Here is a 17,476-nt window from a genome sequence, read left to right on the forward strand (position 1 = left end):
GGTTTACAACCCAGCCATTAGGGTTGCACAAGCCAGTGCACTTTTAGTGCCGGTCTCAAGCCCGGATAAATGGGGAGGGTTGCGTTAGGAAGGGCATCCAGTGTAAAACATGTGCCAAAGCAAATATGTGGCTCACAAACTTGAATTTCATACCAGATTGGTCAAGGTATTGTTTGCCAACAGGGTACTGGTGTAAATTGAGCTGCTGTTGGCCGAAGGAGGAGAAGAAGAAGAGGAAGACGTCTACAGAGACAGCACGGAAAGGAGACGTGTAGGACAGTGGACTAGTAAAGGGATAGAGTTAGCTGACATGATGGAGAGGAGAAAGGTAGATATGTTGTGTGAATCAGGAGACCAACTGGAAAGGGAGTAAGGCCAGGAACATTAGAGGGAGTTTAAACTGTTCTATCATGGTGTGGATGGAAGGAGAAATGATGTAGGGGTGATTCTGAAGGAAGAGTTAAGTAAGAGTGTAGTGGAGGTGAAGAGAGTTTCTGATAGGGGGATGAATGTGAATCCTAAAGTTGAAGGGGTGATGATATATGTCATCAGTGCCTATGCTCCACAAGTGGGTTGTGAGATGGAGGAGAAGGAAAAATTCTGGAGTGAGTTAGATGAAGTGGTGGAAAGTGAACCTAGGAATGAACGATTGGTGATAGAGACAGATTCCGAAGGCCATGTTGGTAAAGAGAATAGAGGTAACAAGAAGGTGATGGGTAGGTATGGATTTAAGGAGAGGAATGTGGAAGTTCAGATGGTGGTAGATTTTGCCCTTTCCTGTTTGCAGTGGTGATGGACGGGTCAGAAAGGAGTCTCCATGGACTATAATGTTTGCGGATGATATTGTGATTTGCAGTGAGAATAGTGAGCAGGTTGCACTAGAGAGAAGGGGAATGAAAGTCAGAGGGTAGTGGAGTGTTGCAGTTGCAGGGAGAAGAGGTGGAGAAGGTGAAGGAGTTAAAGTAGCTGGGGTCAACAGTGCAAAGTAATGGAGAGTGTATTAGAGAAGTAAAGAAAAGAGTGCAGGTATCTGCAAGAGTAAAAGGGAAAGTTTATAGGACTGTGGTGAGACCTGCGTTGTTGTATGGATTAGAGACAGTGGCATTGATTAAAAGACAGGAGGTGGAGCTGGAGGTGGGAGAGCTGAAGATGCTGAGATTTTCATTATTAGTGACGACAATGGACAGGATTAGAAATTAGTTTAATAGAGGGACAGTGCATTTAGAGCAACTTTGGAGACAAAGTGAGGGAGGTGCGATTTGGATGGTTTGGACATGTGCCAACTAGGGACATGGGGTATATTAGTAGAAGAATGCTGAGGATATAACCGACAGGAAAGAGGAAAAGGGGAAGGCCAAGGAGGAGGTTAATGGATGTGGTGAGGGAAGACATGCAGGTAGTTGGTTTGAAAGAGGCAGATGTAGAGGACAGGGTATGGAGACGGATGATCTGCTGTGGCCACCCCTAAAGGGAGTAGCCGAAAGAAGAAGAAGGTTTCCATGGCTGATCAGCTGGAAAAAAAAAAGATTCTTATGTGTAGTGCCAAGTGTCAGCTGGAATGGTGTTAAGCATGACACCAATAGATTCTGGAGCTCAGTGAAAAGCAGTCTAACTGACAAATCTGGGTTTGGTGGAAGCATAGTAAATGCATATTGCCAATCATGCCAACAGTAAGGTATGATAGACGAGGGATAATAATTCACTTTCCCCATGCACAAAGCAAGGTTCACATAAATATATAATTTTGAGTTTGGTGTGAAGGAACCTAAACCCCTGACCAGATTGAACCCTATCTGACAATATATGGCCAAATTGCAGGATTGATTATGAGCCAGGCCTTCTCCGCCAACACTGCTGCTTGACCTAACAAATGCTTTTTTGATTGAGCGGTCACACTCCCACATCTTGCAGAAATTCTTTCAGAAATCCACTCGATTGAAGGCCATTATTGGCAAAGAAGGTGGGTGGGTGAATCAACTGCATATTTATGCCTATATATTTGGAATGAGACATCTAGCAAGCTCACACACATAAGATGCAAAGATCAGGTTTTCATAAAGTATATAGAGGGAAAAAATTTTAAAACATGACAAACCCTTTGTCTGTGATTTTTTTCCCAGTATTCTAAATGCTGTGCAAATGATTTTTCATAAATTCAAATACACAAGGATGAAAAGTATAACCCAGACCATTTACACAAATCTGGGTACAATAAGATCCCACCCTACCAGTCAAAAAGTACTTGGTAAGTCCATGTTTAGTTTTATCTATGGAAAATAGGCATGAAGAATGAATGTGGCACCATTGAGAGTACATTTGCTTTGTATGGATACTACAGTACATGGTACTATCAGGTAGTGAATTAAAATATTAAATAGATATTGCTCATAACTGACCTAACTGAATCAAGCAATACTTTGGATCTGTATTCATATACATTGAAGAACAGCTTGTATTCCTTGTTGCTCTCTGCAGCAAATTGTCTATTGTGATATCGAGGTCACTGCACAATCCTGTACCCTGCAAACAGCATCATTTAAAAAGCTACTGAGAGAAAGCAAATTACGAACACAGAAACAGCCAAAACACTTTGCTGACACAGCTTTCTGTGAGTCTAAATGCATAAATCCATGTAGACTCAATGCAGAAAATACCATGTGTTTATAACATGAATTTAAATGAAATGTTAATCCAAAAAATGTGTTTTATTATTTAAGTTCAGCAATAATAGTTTCCAGATTAAATATTAAAAATAGTAACAGTTAACAATATTTTTTTGTGCATTGGTAAAATATTTACAGTAATTCTACAAAACATCTTATAACGCAAAGGCTTTCCCCTCATTTAGATCATAAATTAAAGTCACATTTAAAGCAATCAGTTGTAGAGGCAACAGAATAAACGTATTCAGGCTTTGTGTTAAGAGGCTGCACTTGATATAAAGACAGTGCCCAGATTCTCGCTACTTCAATGTTAGGAGATTGAAATGCACATTAACAAAGTGTAACATAATATTCAACTATACAGTATATTAACATGAAGAAACACGTATTGTTGAAAACCTTTTTGTTGTCCTACAAAACTTCACATGTCGAACAAACAACAAAACAAAAACAAACAAACAAAAGACATTCCAGCAAAGTCCAACAAACATTCATATTTTAACATTTTCAATTATAAACTATACAAAGAAAGCATTTAGACGATGTATCTACAGAAAAAAGACATTCTAACATTCTAAAAGGTTGCAGCTTGATGTTCACTATGCTGTGTGAAAGGCAGAGGCTCTTAAGAACTCCATGCAGTTTACTGTAATGAGAGCTCCAGTAATCTGTCTCCAGTGTTTAGTCACTGGGCTCTTCATCTTGTCCAGGGCCAGATGGAGATCCTGAATCATGTCCCTATAGCCCTCACCATACTGCATACTCCACGAGTACAGGAAATCATATGCAGGCTTCCACATTGACTGAAAGACAAAAGTAAACACATTACACACCTATGTATACACTGCTAACCTATACAAAATGTTCTACTTTAATGCACTTTTAATACTTAATATTTTAAAAACTGTTCTATGAACCTATGTGGTGCATTTTTATTAAGATCATGTAAAACTTTAAATGAACATACAGTAGATGGACTCGCTTAAACCAACAACAAACTTTGATGTTAGATTGACTTAGTCTGCAAGTTTAAAACAAACAGAAATACAGGCAGGCAGTTACTGGTAGAAAAATAGATGACAAAGAGTGATACAGGTGGAATGTCCCATAAAGTGAGAGAATTACAAGTAGATAGATAGAGAGTGAGTTTTATTTATAGAAAGAAGAAGAAAGTTATACAAATAGATTAATTAATAATAATTATATAATTCAATTAAATGTATTGGTACTTTCTCCAACTTAAATACTATGTGAAGGTGCATGCAATATAATCCCAATAAAGGCCATTTCATTTTCAGTCTGTTAGCACTACAAAATGTGTAAAAAGAAATTAGAGCACCAGCATCATTGAATATAATCCACACTGGAAATGCTTTAGATATGCTTACCTGGGCACTGACTTCTCCATTTTTCCCTCTGTGTGGTGCCTCATAACCAGCAATCTGAGAATTGGAAAGTTTTCCAATCTTCTCAGCCAGTTCCCTCCACCGTACACCAAGCTCAACTGCTGTGGACAGAATAACTGTGTTCTGAATTAAATGGGCTACAAGGCCCTGAGCATCCATTTTAAAGAGGCCCTGTTAAGGAAAAAAAGGACATAATGCCATGCTATGAAAAACAAGCTCATCTCAATATATTCAGGACACTGGGTCAATATTCAAAATCTAATGAACTAAATTACTGAGAGGTATTTATATGAATAAAAATACATACAATTATGAGTTCATGTTGAAATTTCCTTTTAGTTTTGTCTGTGTGGCAGTCTTCCTTAAGTTTCTCAAGTACACATGCTACTTTCTCTGCTTCTGTATCAGCTCGCCTTCTAGAGAAACTGTCTACGGTAAGGTTTGTGTAGCCCAGAGCTGCAGCAAAAGTCCTCCAAGAGTTTATGTGATCCGTTACTAAGGTCTGAATTGCAGAGTACATGTAGGTGAGCTTTTTAAAGGGCAAAGTCATGTTGTCCAGCAAGGTTTGTGTTGTGAGTCTAACCCCAGAATAGTCAATTACTTGGTCCTTTGTTATGACCTTCACATTTTTACAGTGTACCAAACCAACACTTCCCCTGAGGAAGCCAATATACCACTCTTTTACTTTTGACTGTCCAACAGATTTAACAGTTTCTCTGGAAAGCAGAGCAATTGTGTCACCCTTGAAGTACTCTAGGAGATACTCAACTCTTGGCTGTCTTAGAAGAGATTTCAAGGCAATTCCATACCACTGTATATTTACTGGCATATCCTGAAACTTTGGAAACTCTGGGACAGATTCTTCTGGAATAGCTTGAGTACGGGTCACTTCCCTATGACGGTCCACATTTCTGAATCCATGCTTTTCTGTCCTCAAAGGAGCAGCCTCAGGAGAAGTAATGTTAAACTCTGCTAATAAGAGGCTATTTGAATCCTTTACATGGATAGCGAGATTAAACGAACCCATATCTCCATTGCTTGTCTTGGATAGGTCCAATGGCAAGTGGATCACTCTGCCTGCTTTGAGCACCTCCATTTTGACCACTTTTTTCTGATCCTCATTTTTCACTTCAAACTTTGATTCCATTACACTGGTTGTAATGTGCAAATCAGTTAGGCTTTGTGGATTAAACTCATGCTTTCCCCACAGTTGCAACACAACAGGGGGCAAGTTCCTTTTACCTTTTTGGATGTCTGAGAAAGGAAGTCTGGGTGGAACAAGATTATAGCAAGAGATGACTTGCACAACTTTAAAAGATGGATGAATATGCTTGGGACCATATACTGCGACTGTGTAATGTCGGTTTAAATAGTCCCACACTGAGGCTGCTGGTGGCTGGATGACTGTGGCCTCTGCAGCAGCAATGATGAACATGTGAGGTTTTAGGTCCTGGATCTTCATTTGTAACATGTCCTTATATATGTAACAGTCTTTAACTTTTTCATAAGGTCCATCTTTTCTATGGGCCACCAGACCTACAAATGTAGTCATGACTTGACTCAAAGGGTCGTTTTTCACTTCCGCTGCCATTTTAATATCAAGTGAGATGCCTTCCATAGTATTAGGATTGCTCAAACTGAGTTCCAAAAGAGGACTCACAGATGTAACATAATTATTATTGATTCCACGTGGAGGATCAAGACTAGCTTTGAGTCCAATTTCCTGGATCTCCCCTGGAGCAACATGACCTTTGGGAATGTGGGCACTAATATGAGAGTCTGGCAACTGCACTGAGCCTCCATTGTGATCAACTTTACAAAAAACCTGTGTGTCTGTGGCTTGTGTTTGAGCCCAACCAGGACTTTGCTTTATCAGGCTGAGGTTCAAACAGGACCTGGTCAATTGCCTGTGACTCAGCCAGGCCATTTTATAAGCCTCCATATCATTTTTAAGCCAGTCAAAATCAGGTTTCAAGAATGGTCCTTGAGCACTCTTCTCCTTTTGGGATTCTTTTTTTGCAAGACTATCAAGAATGTCTGAGGCACTTCTCCAACGTCCAGATCGATTAAGGCTATTCCTCTCAGGCCCCAAAAAATTACCAAAATTGTTTTCATCTGACGATGTACTTTCACAGTCTTCAGTACTGTTACCAAACAAGGCTGATGGATCCTCCTTCAGTATGGACACCTGTAATTCAGTGGTGTTTCTATGTACAATGTCATCTAAGAAAGGATTTGACTGAGACAGTTTGTTCCAGAAGGGATTTGTTGTTTGTCCTTGAGATTGGATGGCAGGCTGCAAAACAGGCCATTCCAAATGTTTTGAAATGTAACTCCCTGGATAAAGAACAGATATAGAAGAGTAAGGTCAAACAGTAAGGGAATCTTAAGCATTTCATGACTCTTGCACACAACAACTTTACTGCCTAACTAACATCACTGGTACTTGTATAGCATTCGTTTGCATAAATGATTGTTAGCTGAGTCACCACAAAAAAATCAATTGTAGTAAATAATATAGTACAAATATTACAAAAAAATATTTCACTGTTGTTTGCAGAATATAGACAGAACTACATGAATCTCCAGGTGTAGCAAAGTGCTGTCTTCACACATGCTAAAGTCTGAGACAATGATGAACATTTACCAGCATGACTAAAATATAAAAATGTGGAGAAACCCAGCTATCTATGACCTCACCTGTAAAACCAGACTATACACTCAGAACTAAAGAATGCATGATGGCCTCTAGATTTAGTCACCTTATTCCAGTCAGTTAAGTGGTATTAAGAAAAAAGAAAAGAAAAATGCCAGTAGCATCAAATATGTTCAGAAACTAAATCAGAAACAAGTATCTTAGGTTAGTGACAATTCTGCATAATTAGCCTGACAAACTGAAGGCACACAGAACTAAATATCACCTTAAGTCTTGAAATGTAACCACACCTCAATGGCACATAAAAAAATGTTTCCCAAAAGAATACAATCAAGGTCGCTTAGCTTTAGCAGCTTGTGTATACATAAAAATAAATAAATAAATAAAATACATGCACACATTCATGACCTGATCTATTAATGAACTATTCATGATTACCTTGTAAGCTATTGTTATTGATGGTTACATTGTCATCTAGATCGATCAGGGTCCCTTCTGAGCGACTTCGAAGCAGACTCCCAGTTTGTCGTATTGACTTTGCTCTTACGCCTGCCATCTTTTACATCTGAGTGGAAGAAGAAAAAAACATTAGGGTTAATGGTAGGTATTATAATTCTAATCGCTAGAAATATACGTGTGTACTTTGACACTGTAAAAGTAATCTTCAGTAGATGGTTGGGGGGGGGATATTATTGAGATACTTATTTACTGAGCATATACAACAAACAAAATTTAATAAGTGAAACTTTTCTTTATAATTTTAGTGTTAGCCCAATAAGAATTTTAACCAACAGCCAGAAAACATTAAGCTCAAGTGAAATAATGTTTTATACATTTATTTAATTTTTTATTACATCAAAATACCCCTTCGTGCTGTAAAGAATAGTTCTGCCTAACCTCAGTGTGACCCTTGTGAACAATTATACGCAAGTATCTCAATAACAATGCAAACGTGAATCTAGTCATTAGTGCAAAAGGAGAATTTCTAGGTGTGTGCAATAGTCACTCGGGTGTTTAGTTTGTCACAACAAGTCAGACATTAATGATGCGCCTTTCTATGCCGCTGCACACAAAAAAAAAAACAAAAAAAAATAAACAGGTTGTTCTTGTCTGAAACACACCGCTTCCTGACCGGGATCTTGCTGGAGGACAGAAAGCCTCTATTCAACTCGCCACGCTCACAAGCACGCGCGCGCACGCACACACTGTATACACGCGAACGCACCTGCCTGAAACCATCCAAAATCACTCTCCTACATCCCCTAAGTGCACTCGTTAGGGTATGAAATAAACTCTATGTTTCTAACATAAAACATATTCAGTGTGTCAGATAGGTGTGTAAATACTACTACAATAAATACTACCATAAATTGCTATTATAGTATCTACTACGAGTGTAGGAGCGTGTCCGGAAGTCTAAAGCTTCATTTTTATTTATTTTTTTAAATAAAAAGGTACGACTATAAAAGGTAGTGGTGAGAATCAGCAGTCATGTTTACATAAGATATGTTATATATTTAAGTGAAATGAAAACCACGCCGAAGCTGACCTACACATCTAAACCCCTCACATGGACGCGCTTCCATTCACCAATTTTAGCTCTTCAGAGATTCAGTAGTGCCAAGAAAAGAAAAAGTTGTAGGTTTTGCGAAATTTTGCCAGATACAGCTTCCACAACACAGTAAAAACGTTGATAAACGAAATATAACTCACCCGAGACCGGCGTTTCAGCTGCCACGTTTACTAGGCAACTTTTCAATAATAAAAAAAAAACCACAATCCCGGGAGATAGGGAGTGTCAACAGCCGTACACCTTTCACATTACGTCTGAAACTTGGTTTACATAGTAAACACATGCATTGTGGGATATGTAGTCTTTTAGAAACTAATCGGAGTTCTGTAGTTCCACGTTATGACTCTGATACCCAGAATTCCGTGGCTTCTGTATGAAACAAGGGTTGCAACACCTGAAACTAAAGGTGGTTTCGGTATCCGTGGGAAAACGGGCTTTATGTTCATACCGGGTTTACAGCATCATGCTTGGGCTTTTAAGTTAAGAGATCAAGTAGATAGAACAGTTTCTTTGCAGACAGAAAAAATAAAGATAAACTGTTTTTGGTATTGTTTAAATAGTATTATAAGACTTGAAATCCAAATAGTAGGCTAATAAATTGATTTTCAGCTGTTTTAAAAATAGAGAGGAGATGCAAAGTTAAGAGATTTTCCCATGTGTCTGTCTACCTCACTACACACAGAGAGGTAGCAAATCATCAACAACATCAAATTTATTAGTACACTTCTAACTGTTTTTACCAGCAACTGAGCAAAGAAACATTCCTCAATGAAGGTGTTCCCTCAGTATGTACAACAGGTGCTTTAGTGATGATGAGGATGATGATTATGGAGAGGACTTCTCTTGAAGCAAAGCTCACATTTATCGAACCATTAAAAAAGCTATAATGTTCTATGGTTGGGGTACTGCCATCCTGGAAGAGAATTCCCAGAAATCCTGTAAGGACAACTTGTTTAATCATTAATTACAGTGTTTCAGTCAGAATAACTTTGGATTGCTCATTCCCTCTAAGAGGACACATGTACACAAAACATGCCAGAAACTGATTTCCACAAAATAACAGGAATGCACGTTTTCCTCCTTTTGCATCCATTCTCTCTATATACAGGGTTATTTAAAAAGAATGAATCAACATCATGAGGCATTGCTTCAGTTCTCAAGCATCGTCATGGAATGAGTCAGTGACCATTTGAAAAAAGAGTTATCTAACTTGATTGTGAGTATAATACTTGTAACTTGGCTGGAGTTTTGTATTACTTTTCCTTAATAAAATATTGTGCAATTAAACTGGTTCATTCTTTTTGAATAACCCTGTACATTCATTTACATTGTTATTTTATGTATCAAGACAAAATAAAAAATAATCTGGTCTATAGCAGGTTTTAGAATGAGTTAAATACAACCTCAGATCAACAACACATGGTGTATAACATTGCGTAATTATTTACTTTACAAAAATAAAAGTGAAATTAAAAAGTAATGTGTGAAAAACAAAGTACACCCTTACAACTTAATTTAAGATATTTAAGAGATTAAGTAGAAGCAGGTGCTGCTAATCAAATTGATCATCAGCAAGTGTGACCACCTCTATAAAAGCCCAAGTTTTAGCAGTTTGTTATAAACATTCAGGTTAACATTCAGGTTAACACTGCCATTTAAGAATTAGATCATTATTGATCTTAGAAAAGCAACTGTTTTGGGTTTTAAGGCCATTTCCAAACAATTTAAAGCTCATCATTCTACAGTGAGAAGAAGAAGATTCTACAGTGAAGAACATTATTCACAAGCGGAAAAAAGGCAGTTGCCAATCTTCCCAGATGTGGACATCCCAGGAAAGTTACCCCAATGTCAGATCTTGCAGTGTTCAGAGAAATTGCTAAATAAAAAAAAAGAGACACATTTCAGAGTCTACAAGTGTAGGCTCACTTAACATGTTAAATGTGAAGGTTTATGACTACGATAAGAAAAAGACTAAACAAATATATTTTGTTAAGAAGGGATTATTAAAAAAAAAAAACATTGCACCATGTCTTAGGTTTGCATAGTTGCTTCAAAAACAATTCATAATATTTCTGTATCGATGTCATTTGGACTGATGACTAAAGCAGAGATGTTTGGTAAAAACACCAAACACAATATACTGTATCAGCACAAACATACCAACTGTCAAGCACGGTGGTGTAGGTGGATGATTTGGACTTGTTTTGCAGAAACAGGAACTGAGCAACTCACAGTCATTAAGTTGGTCATGAACTCCTCTTTATACCAAAGTACTGGCCAAAATTGGGCAATGCTAAAGAAATATGACCACAAGGACACCATAAAATCTACAACAGAATAGCTGAAAAAAGAAAATAATTGAGGTGTTGCAATGGACCAGTCAAAGTCCAGGGATCAACCTGACTGAAATGCTGTGGCTGAACCTGTGCGAGAGCTGTGCAGCAATGAATGAACTTCAAAGACATGAAGCAACATTGTAAAAAGAAAAAAATGAGCCAAAATTACCCAGATGATTTTTATGTCCTGGTGGGCAAAACCATAGAATTCAAAGAGGGTCTACTTTCATTTTCATGTGACTGTAAATGTCCACATGGCGTTATTTGTGCAAAGAAATGATGTGAAGCAAAGCTGCCTTCAATTATCAAAAACATTCAATCATTATGAACACAGTAAACTAAACAAAGTCAATATTAAGTGTGACCACCCAATTGTTTGTTTAATAAGAAAAGCCGGTTTAAACATTTACCACATAAACATTTATTTAAATTCCTTTTTTTAAACATGCAAAACCAAATGCAAAAACAAAAATGCTAACTTAAAAAAAATTTATTACATTAGATTTTTTTTTTTGGCAAAGCCATGTCTGTAAATAATAAATATTCTTCCAATAATAAGCATCTACTGCCATATTTGTACAGAAATGTCTTGCCTTAGACTTGCACAGTGATATATATATATATATATATATATATATATATATATATATATATATATATATATATATATATATATATATATATATATATATAGTCTGAATGCAACAAACTGTATTATCTGCAACCATATTGTATTGTATTGTAACTAGTCCTATATTCTATTTTATTACTCTAATTTATTTTTATTCTTTATTTTCTTTGTTTGTATCTTTTTTTATTGAATCTTATGTTAAGGGCAAGTAAAATGTGCGATGCATAAATTTTTCTTTTTGTTTTTAATTTTAATTTAATAATCTGTAAAAACCTTTGTAAAAAATGTTTGTGTTTAGCCAAGTATATACTGTATCTTTTAAACTATAAAAATGTCTCTGTGCATATGTCTTTTTTGTTTGTTGTTTCACAGAGATACAGTAGTGGATACAACACAAAGGATCTATATAACTGAATTTGTTTTTGCTTTTAATTGTTTTTTTGTTTTTTTTGCAATAAAATTTTCTAGACGCAGGCTAAGTTAGTTACTCAAACTATTTTGAACTGTGTAACCCCTTTAAAAAGACTAAAGCATATAGTAAATAATAAAATCTATACAAACCTTTGAACAAGGCTGATTTTTTACTTATTGTTTTACAGTCTTTCTAACCTGTTCTGAAAGAAAGATGTGAATTCCAGAATCAATCAAATCAATTTGGATAAGTGCAACGAATATAATGACAAACCAAGCAGAAATTGCAAGATGTAATTATTATATTTTATATTTTATGGGTTTTTTGTTTTCTTTGTTTTGTTTTTTTTACGTGTCACAAACAAAAACCTGACAGAGACTGACATCTACTGGCTAACTTCAGACATGAAACAAACTATGAATTGCATTCACCTCAGCAGAATAGGATTGAATAGAATAGGATGTGGAGTGGAGATGTAGAGTTCTGTAAATTTATTTTGGTGACTTAACAAATCAAATAAAAATTTGGTGTAACTACCTTTTGGCTTTCAGTTCTTAGTTTTGCACACATTGTACAATTCCACAATCAGGTAAGGGATTTTGTAGGACTGAAGACAGGTGTGTGATGAACTAATTATACTAAGCAGGCAGTGGTGGACAGTAATGAAGTAAATGTAATGTACTTTAATGTAGCTTTTTCACATATCTGTTCTTATATTTTTACTCATCATCATTTGGTGAAATCAGTCATTCCTTTTTATTTTTGAGTGGATAAAAGCGTACCTGGTCAAGCAAACAGCAACAAACCAATCAGGGTAGAGCGTGTTTTGAATTTATTTACATCAGATCAACAGCAAGCAACAAAAGCAACATTTTGATAGCAATGAACAATTGAAGAAACTCCTGATTCTAAATTGCCACAACAGCTATGACTTTATTTGTGAGATTATTTTTAATAAGTAGTTGAAAATAAGGTTTTGGGCTCAGTGTAGAGTAGAACAAAGAGTAGTGAAAGTAATCATTTTGGCCCCCACAGTTCTCTGGTCTCAACATAATCAAGTCTGTCTGGGATTACATAAAGATAAAGAAAGATTTAAGGCAAGCCTGCATCCACAGAATCTCTGTTGTTAGTTCTACAAGATGTTTGAAACAACCTTCCTACTGATTTCCTTCAAAAATTGTGTGCAAAAAACAAAAAAACAAACAAACAAAAAAAACCTGCAATCAGCAAGAATACATTGTTTTGAATACAAAAAAATACAATATAGATTTTATTTGGATTTTACTTTTGTTTTTTTTTACTTTCCATTTTGTGGAAGGTAGCTCCAAGTTCAATCCTAATCCAGCGCTACGGGAGGAAACTAGAATTACAAATTCAACATGGTAACTAAGAGCCTGTGGCAGGCACTGAGAATGATCACAGACTATAAAACACCATCCTTCAGAATGGTGAAAGGGGATGCGTCTCTGACAGATGAGCTAAATACTTAATAGGCTCCTTGAAGGCAAACACAGACTGAATGAGGAGCAGTTTTTTCCTTCAGGCCATTCGGAGTTGAAACCATGAAAACACCTTGCACCTAGTACTTGGACTTCTCTTACTGTCTACTTTTCTTTCACACCTCTGTGTCACTTTAATATAAGCACATGAACTAAATATCCATACCTATCCATTTATGTCTTATTCTTGTATATATAATTTATTGTATACTGTATAAACAATGCGTGTGTGTGTGTGTGTGTGTGTGTGTGTGTGTGTGTGAGTATATATATATATATATATATATATATATATATATATATATATATATATATATATATATATATATATATATATATATATATATATATATATAAAACTATCCTTTTATTATATTTTATGCTTATAATTATACTTTATGCTTTTATTATACTTGAATTAAAATACAAATATAAAGTAATAATTTTATATATAGTGAGGAAAAGAAGTATTTGAACACCCTGCTATTTTGCAAGTTCTCCCACTTAGAAATCATGGAGGGGTCTGAAATTGTCATCGTAGGTGCAGGTCCACTGTGAGAGACATAATCTAAAAAAAAAAAATCCAGAAATCACAATGTATGATTTTATAACTATTGATTTGTATGATACAGCTGCAAATAAGTATTTGAACACCTGAGAAAGTCAATGTTAATATTTGGTACAGTAGCCTTTGTTTGCAATTACAGAGGTCAAACGTTTCCTGTAGTTTTTTACCAGGTTTGCACACAGTGCAGGAGGTATTTTGGCCCACTCCTCCACACAGATCTTCTCTAGATCAGTCAGGTTTCTGGCCTGTCGCTGAGAAACAAGGAGTTTGAGCTCCCTCCAAAGATTCTCTATTGGGTTTAGGTCTGGAGACTGGCTAGGCCACGCCAGAACCTTGATATGCTTCTTACAGAGCCACTCCTTGGTTATCCTGGCTGTGTGCTTCAGGTCATTGTCATGTTGGAAGACCCAGCCTCGACCCATCTTCAATGCTCTAACTGAGGGAAGGAGGTTGTTCCTCAAAATCTTGCAATACATGGCCCCGGTCATCCTCTCCTTAATACAGTGCAGTTGCCCTGTTCCATGTGCAGAAAAACACCCCCAAAGCATGATGCTACCACCCCCATGCTTCACAGTAGGGATAGTGTTCTTGGGATGGTACTCATCATTCTTCTTCCTCCAAACACGTTTAGTGGAATTATGACCCAAAAGTTCTATTTTGGTCTTATCTGACCACATGACTTTCTCTCATGACTCCTCTTCATCATTCAAATGGTCATTGGCAAACTTAAGACGTGCCTGGACATGTGCTGGCTTAAGCAGGGGAACCTTCCTTGCCATGCATGATTTCAAACTATGACGTCTTAGTGTATTACCAACAGTAACCTTGGAAACGGTGGTCCCAGCTCTTTTTAGGTCATTGACCAGCTCCTCCTGTGTAGTTCTGGGCTGATTTCTCACCTTCCTTAGGATCATTGAGACCCCACGAGGTGAGATCTTGCATCGAGCCCCAGTCCGAGGGAGATTGACAGTCATGTTTAGCTTCTTCCATTTTCTAATGATTGCTCCAACAGTGGACCTTTTTTCACCAAGCTGCTTGGCAATTTCCCCGTAGCCCTTTCCAGCCTTGTGGAGGTGTACAATTTTGTCTTTAGTGTCTTTGGACAGCTCTTTGGTCTTGGCCATGTTAGTAGTTGGATTCTTACTGATTGTATGGGGTAGACAGGTGTCTTTTTGCAGCTAACGACCTCAAACAGGTGCATATAATTTAGGATAATAAATGTAGTGGAGGTGGACATTTTAAAGGCAGACTAACAGGTCTTTGAGGTTCAGAATTCTAGCTGATAGACAGGTGTTCAAATACTTTTTTGCAGCGGTATCATACAAATAAATAGTTTAAAAATCATATATTGTGATTTCTGGATATATATTTTTTTTTAGATTATGTCTCTCACAGTGGACATGCACCTACAATGACAATTTCAGACCCCTCCCATTTCTAAGTGGGAAAACTTGCAAAATAGCAGGGTGTTTAAATACTTATTTTCCTCACTGTATTTTGTACTGTAATATTCTATTTACATGCTGGACAGTCTTTAAAAGCATTTCATGTCATACATGTCATAATCTGTATTAATGTGTATGTAACGAATAAGATTTGATTTGTTTTTATTTTAATTTGAAACCTGATTATGTGCATTTTCTTTGGGTTCTCTGGTTTGCTCCCAACTTCCAAACATATGTCAAAAGGTAAGCCGTCTAAATTTAACTGGCCTTAAGTATGAATGAGTGAGAAAATGTGTGTGCATTCAAGAGTGTAGTTTCAGGCATAGCTCTGTATTCACAGCAACCAATGCTAGAATTCTATACCATTTATAGTACTAGATTCCATATCTCAAAATGAATACTGGATCAGTGCACACTTTTTGAATGATGAGTACCCTCTATTACTCACATTTACAGTGAGGAAAATAAGTATTTGAACACCTGCTATTTTGCAAGTTCTCCCACTTAGAAATCATGGCGGGGTCTGAAATTGTCATCGTAGGTGCATGTCCACTGTGAGAGACATAATCTAAAAAAATAAATCCAGAAATCACAATGTATGATTTTTAAACTATTTATTTGTATGATACAGCTGCAAATAAGTATTTGAACACCTGTCTTTAAGCTAGAATTCTGACCCTTAAAGACCTGTTAGTCTGCCTTTAAAATGTCCACCTCCACTACATTTATTATCCTAAATTAGATGCACCTGTTTGAGGTCGTTAGCTGCATAAAGACACCTGTCCACCCCATACAATTAGTAAGAATCCAACTACTAACATGGCCAAGACCAAAGAGCTCTCCAAAGACACTAGAGACAAAATTGTACACCTCCACAAGGCTGGAAAGGGCTACGGGGAAATTGCCAAGCAGCTTGGTGAAAAAAGGTCCACTGTTGGAGCAATCATTAGAAAATGGAAGAAGCTAAACATGACTGTCAATCTCCCTCGGACTGGGGCTCCATGCAAGATCTCACCTCGTGGGGTCTCAATGATCCTAAGGAAGGTGAGAAATCAGCCCAGAACTACATGGGAGGAGCTGGTCAATGACCTGAAAAGAGCTGGGACCACCGTTTCCAAGGTTACTGTTGGTAATACACTAAGACGTCATGGTTTGAAATCATGCATGGCACGGAAGGTTCCCCTGCTTAAACCAGCACATGTCCAGGCACGTCTTAAGTTTGCCAATGACCATTTGGATGATCCAGAGGAGTCATGGGAGAAAGTCATGTGGTCAGATGAGACCAAAATAGAACTTTTGGGTCATAATTCCATTAAACGTGTTTGGAGGAAGAAGAATGATGAGTACCATCCCAAGAACACCATCCCTACTGTGAAGCATGGGGGTGGTAGCATCATGCTTTGAAGGTGTTTTTCTGCACATGGGACAGGGCGACTGCACTGTATTAAGGAGAGGATGGCCGGGGCCATGTATTGCGAGATTTTGGGGAACAACCTCCTTCCCTCATTTAGAGCATTGAAGATGGGTTGGGGCTGGGTCTTTCAACATGACAATGACCCGAAGCACACAGCCAGGATAACCAAGGAGTGGCTCTGTAAGAAGCATATCAAGGTTCTGGCGTGGCCTAGCCAGTCTCCAGACCTAAACCCAATAGAGAATCTTTGGAGGGTGCTCAAACTCCGTGTTTCTCAGCGACAGGCCAGAAACCTGACTGATCTAGAGAAGATCTGTGTAGAGGAGTGGGCCAAAATCCCTCCTGCAGTGTGTGCAAACCTGGTGAAAAACTACAGGAAACGTTTGACCTCTGTAATTGCAAACAAAGGCTACTGTACCAAATATTAACATTGACTTTCTCAGGTGTTCAAATACTTATTTGCAGCTGTATCACACAAAGAAATAGTAAAAAAATAATACATTGTGATTTCTGGATTTTTTTTTTTAGATTATGTCTCTCACAGTGTACATGCACCTACGATGACAATTTCAGACCCCTCCATGATTTCTAAGTGGGAGAACTTGCAAAATAGCAGGGTGTTCAAATACTTATTTTCCTCACTGTAGTTACCTTATTATGTATGTCTTTTTTGTGTTGTATTCTTGTATTCCACACAAATGAAAAATAAGGGCCCCATCGTAGCAATATTTTTTTTTTCTTACACTTTTTGAGCTTAAATTAGGGGTTAGTTTAGGACAGCACACCTAGCACTATCTCTTCTGTGGTGCCAGGCTTACCCTGGGTAATTCTTGGCACTCTCCAATGCTTGGCACATTTTGTACTGGTATCATG

The 17,476-nt window shown here is 37.3% G+C and overlaps 1 protein-coding gene across 2 annotated transcripts; it reads right to left on the reverse strand.

Annotated features, from left to right (window-relative positions):
- Positions 1 to 2,695: 2,695 nt before the first annotated feature.
- macc1 (MET transcriptional regulator MACC1) lies at positions 2,696 to 8,561 on the reverse strand. 2 transcript variants are annotated; one of them, XM_083542546.1, is made up of 5 exons: positions 8,439 to 8,561; positions 7,164 to 7,290; positions 4,377 to 6,406; positions 4,052 to 4,240; positions 2,696 to 3,466 (listed from the first exon to the last, which is right to left on the reverse strand). In XM_083542546.1, the coding sequence occupies exons 2-5, from the start codon at positions 7,279 to 7,281 to the stop codon at positions 3,263 to 3,265; spliced, it is 2,541 nt and encodes an 846-aa protein (XP_083398672.1). In that variant the 5' UTR covers positions 7,282 to 7,290; positions 8,439 to 8,561; the 3' UTR covers positions 2,696 to 3,262. The 2 variants fall into 2 exon arrangements, with proteins under 2 accessions (XP_083398672.1, XP_083398673.1); XM_083542547.1 differs by having other exon boundaries at positions 4,052 to 4,170; positions 8,439 to 8,557.
- Between the last annotated feature and the right edge of the window lie 8,915 nt (positions 8,562 to 17,476).

The sequence above is a fragment of the Silurus aristotelis genome (genome assembly GCF_946808225.1).
Source record: "Silurus aristotelis genome assembly, chromosome: 1".
NCBI lineage: Eukaryota > Metazoa > Chordata > Actinopteri > Siluriformes > Siluridae > Silurus > Silurus aristotelis.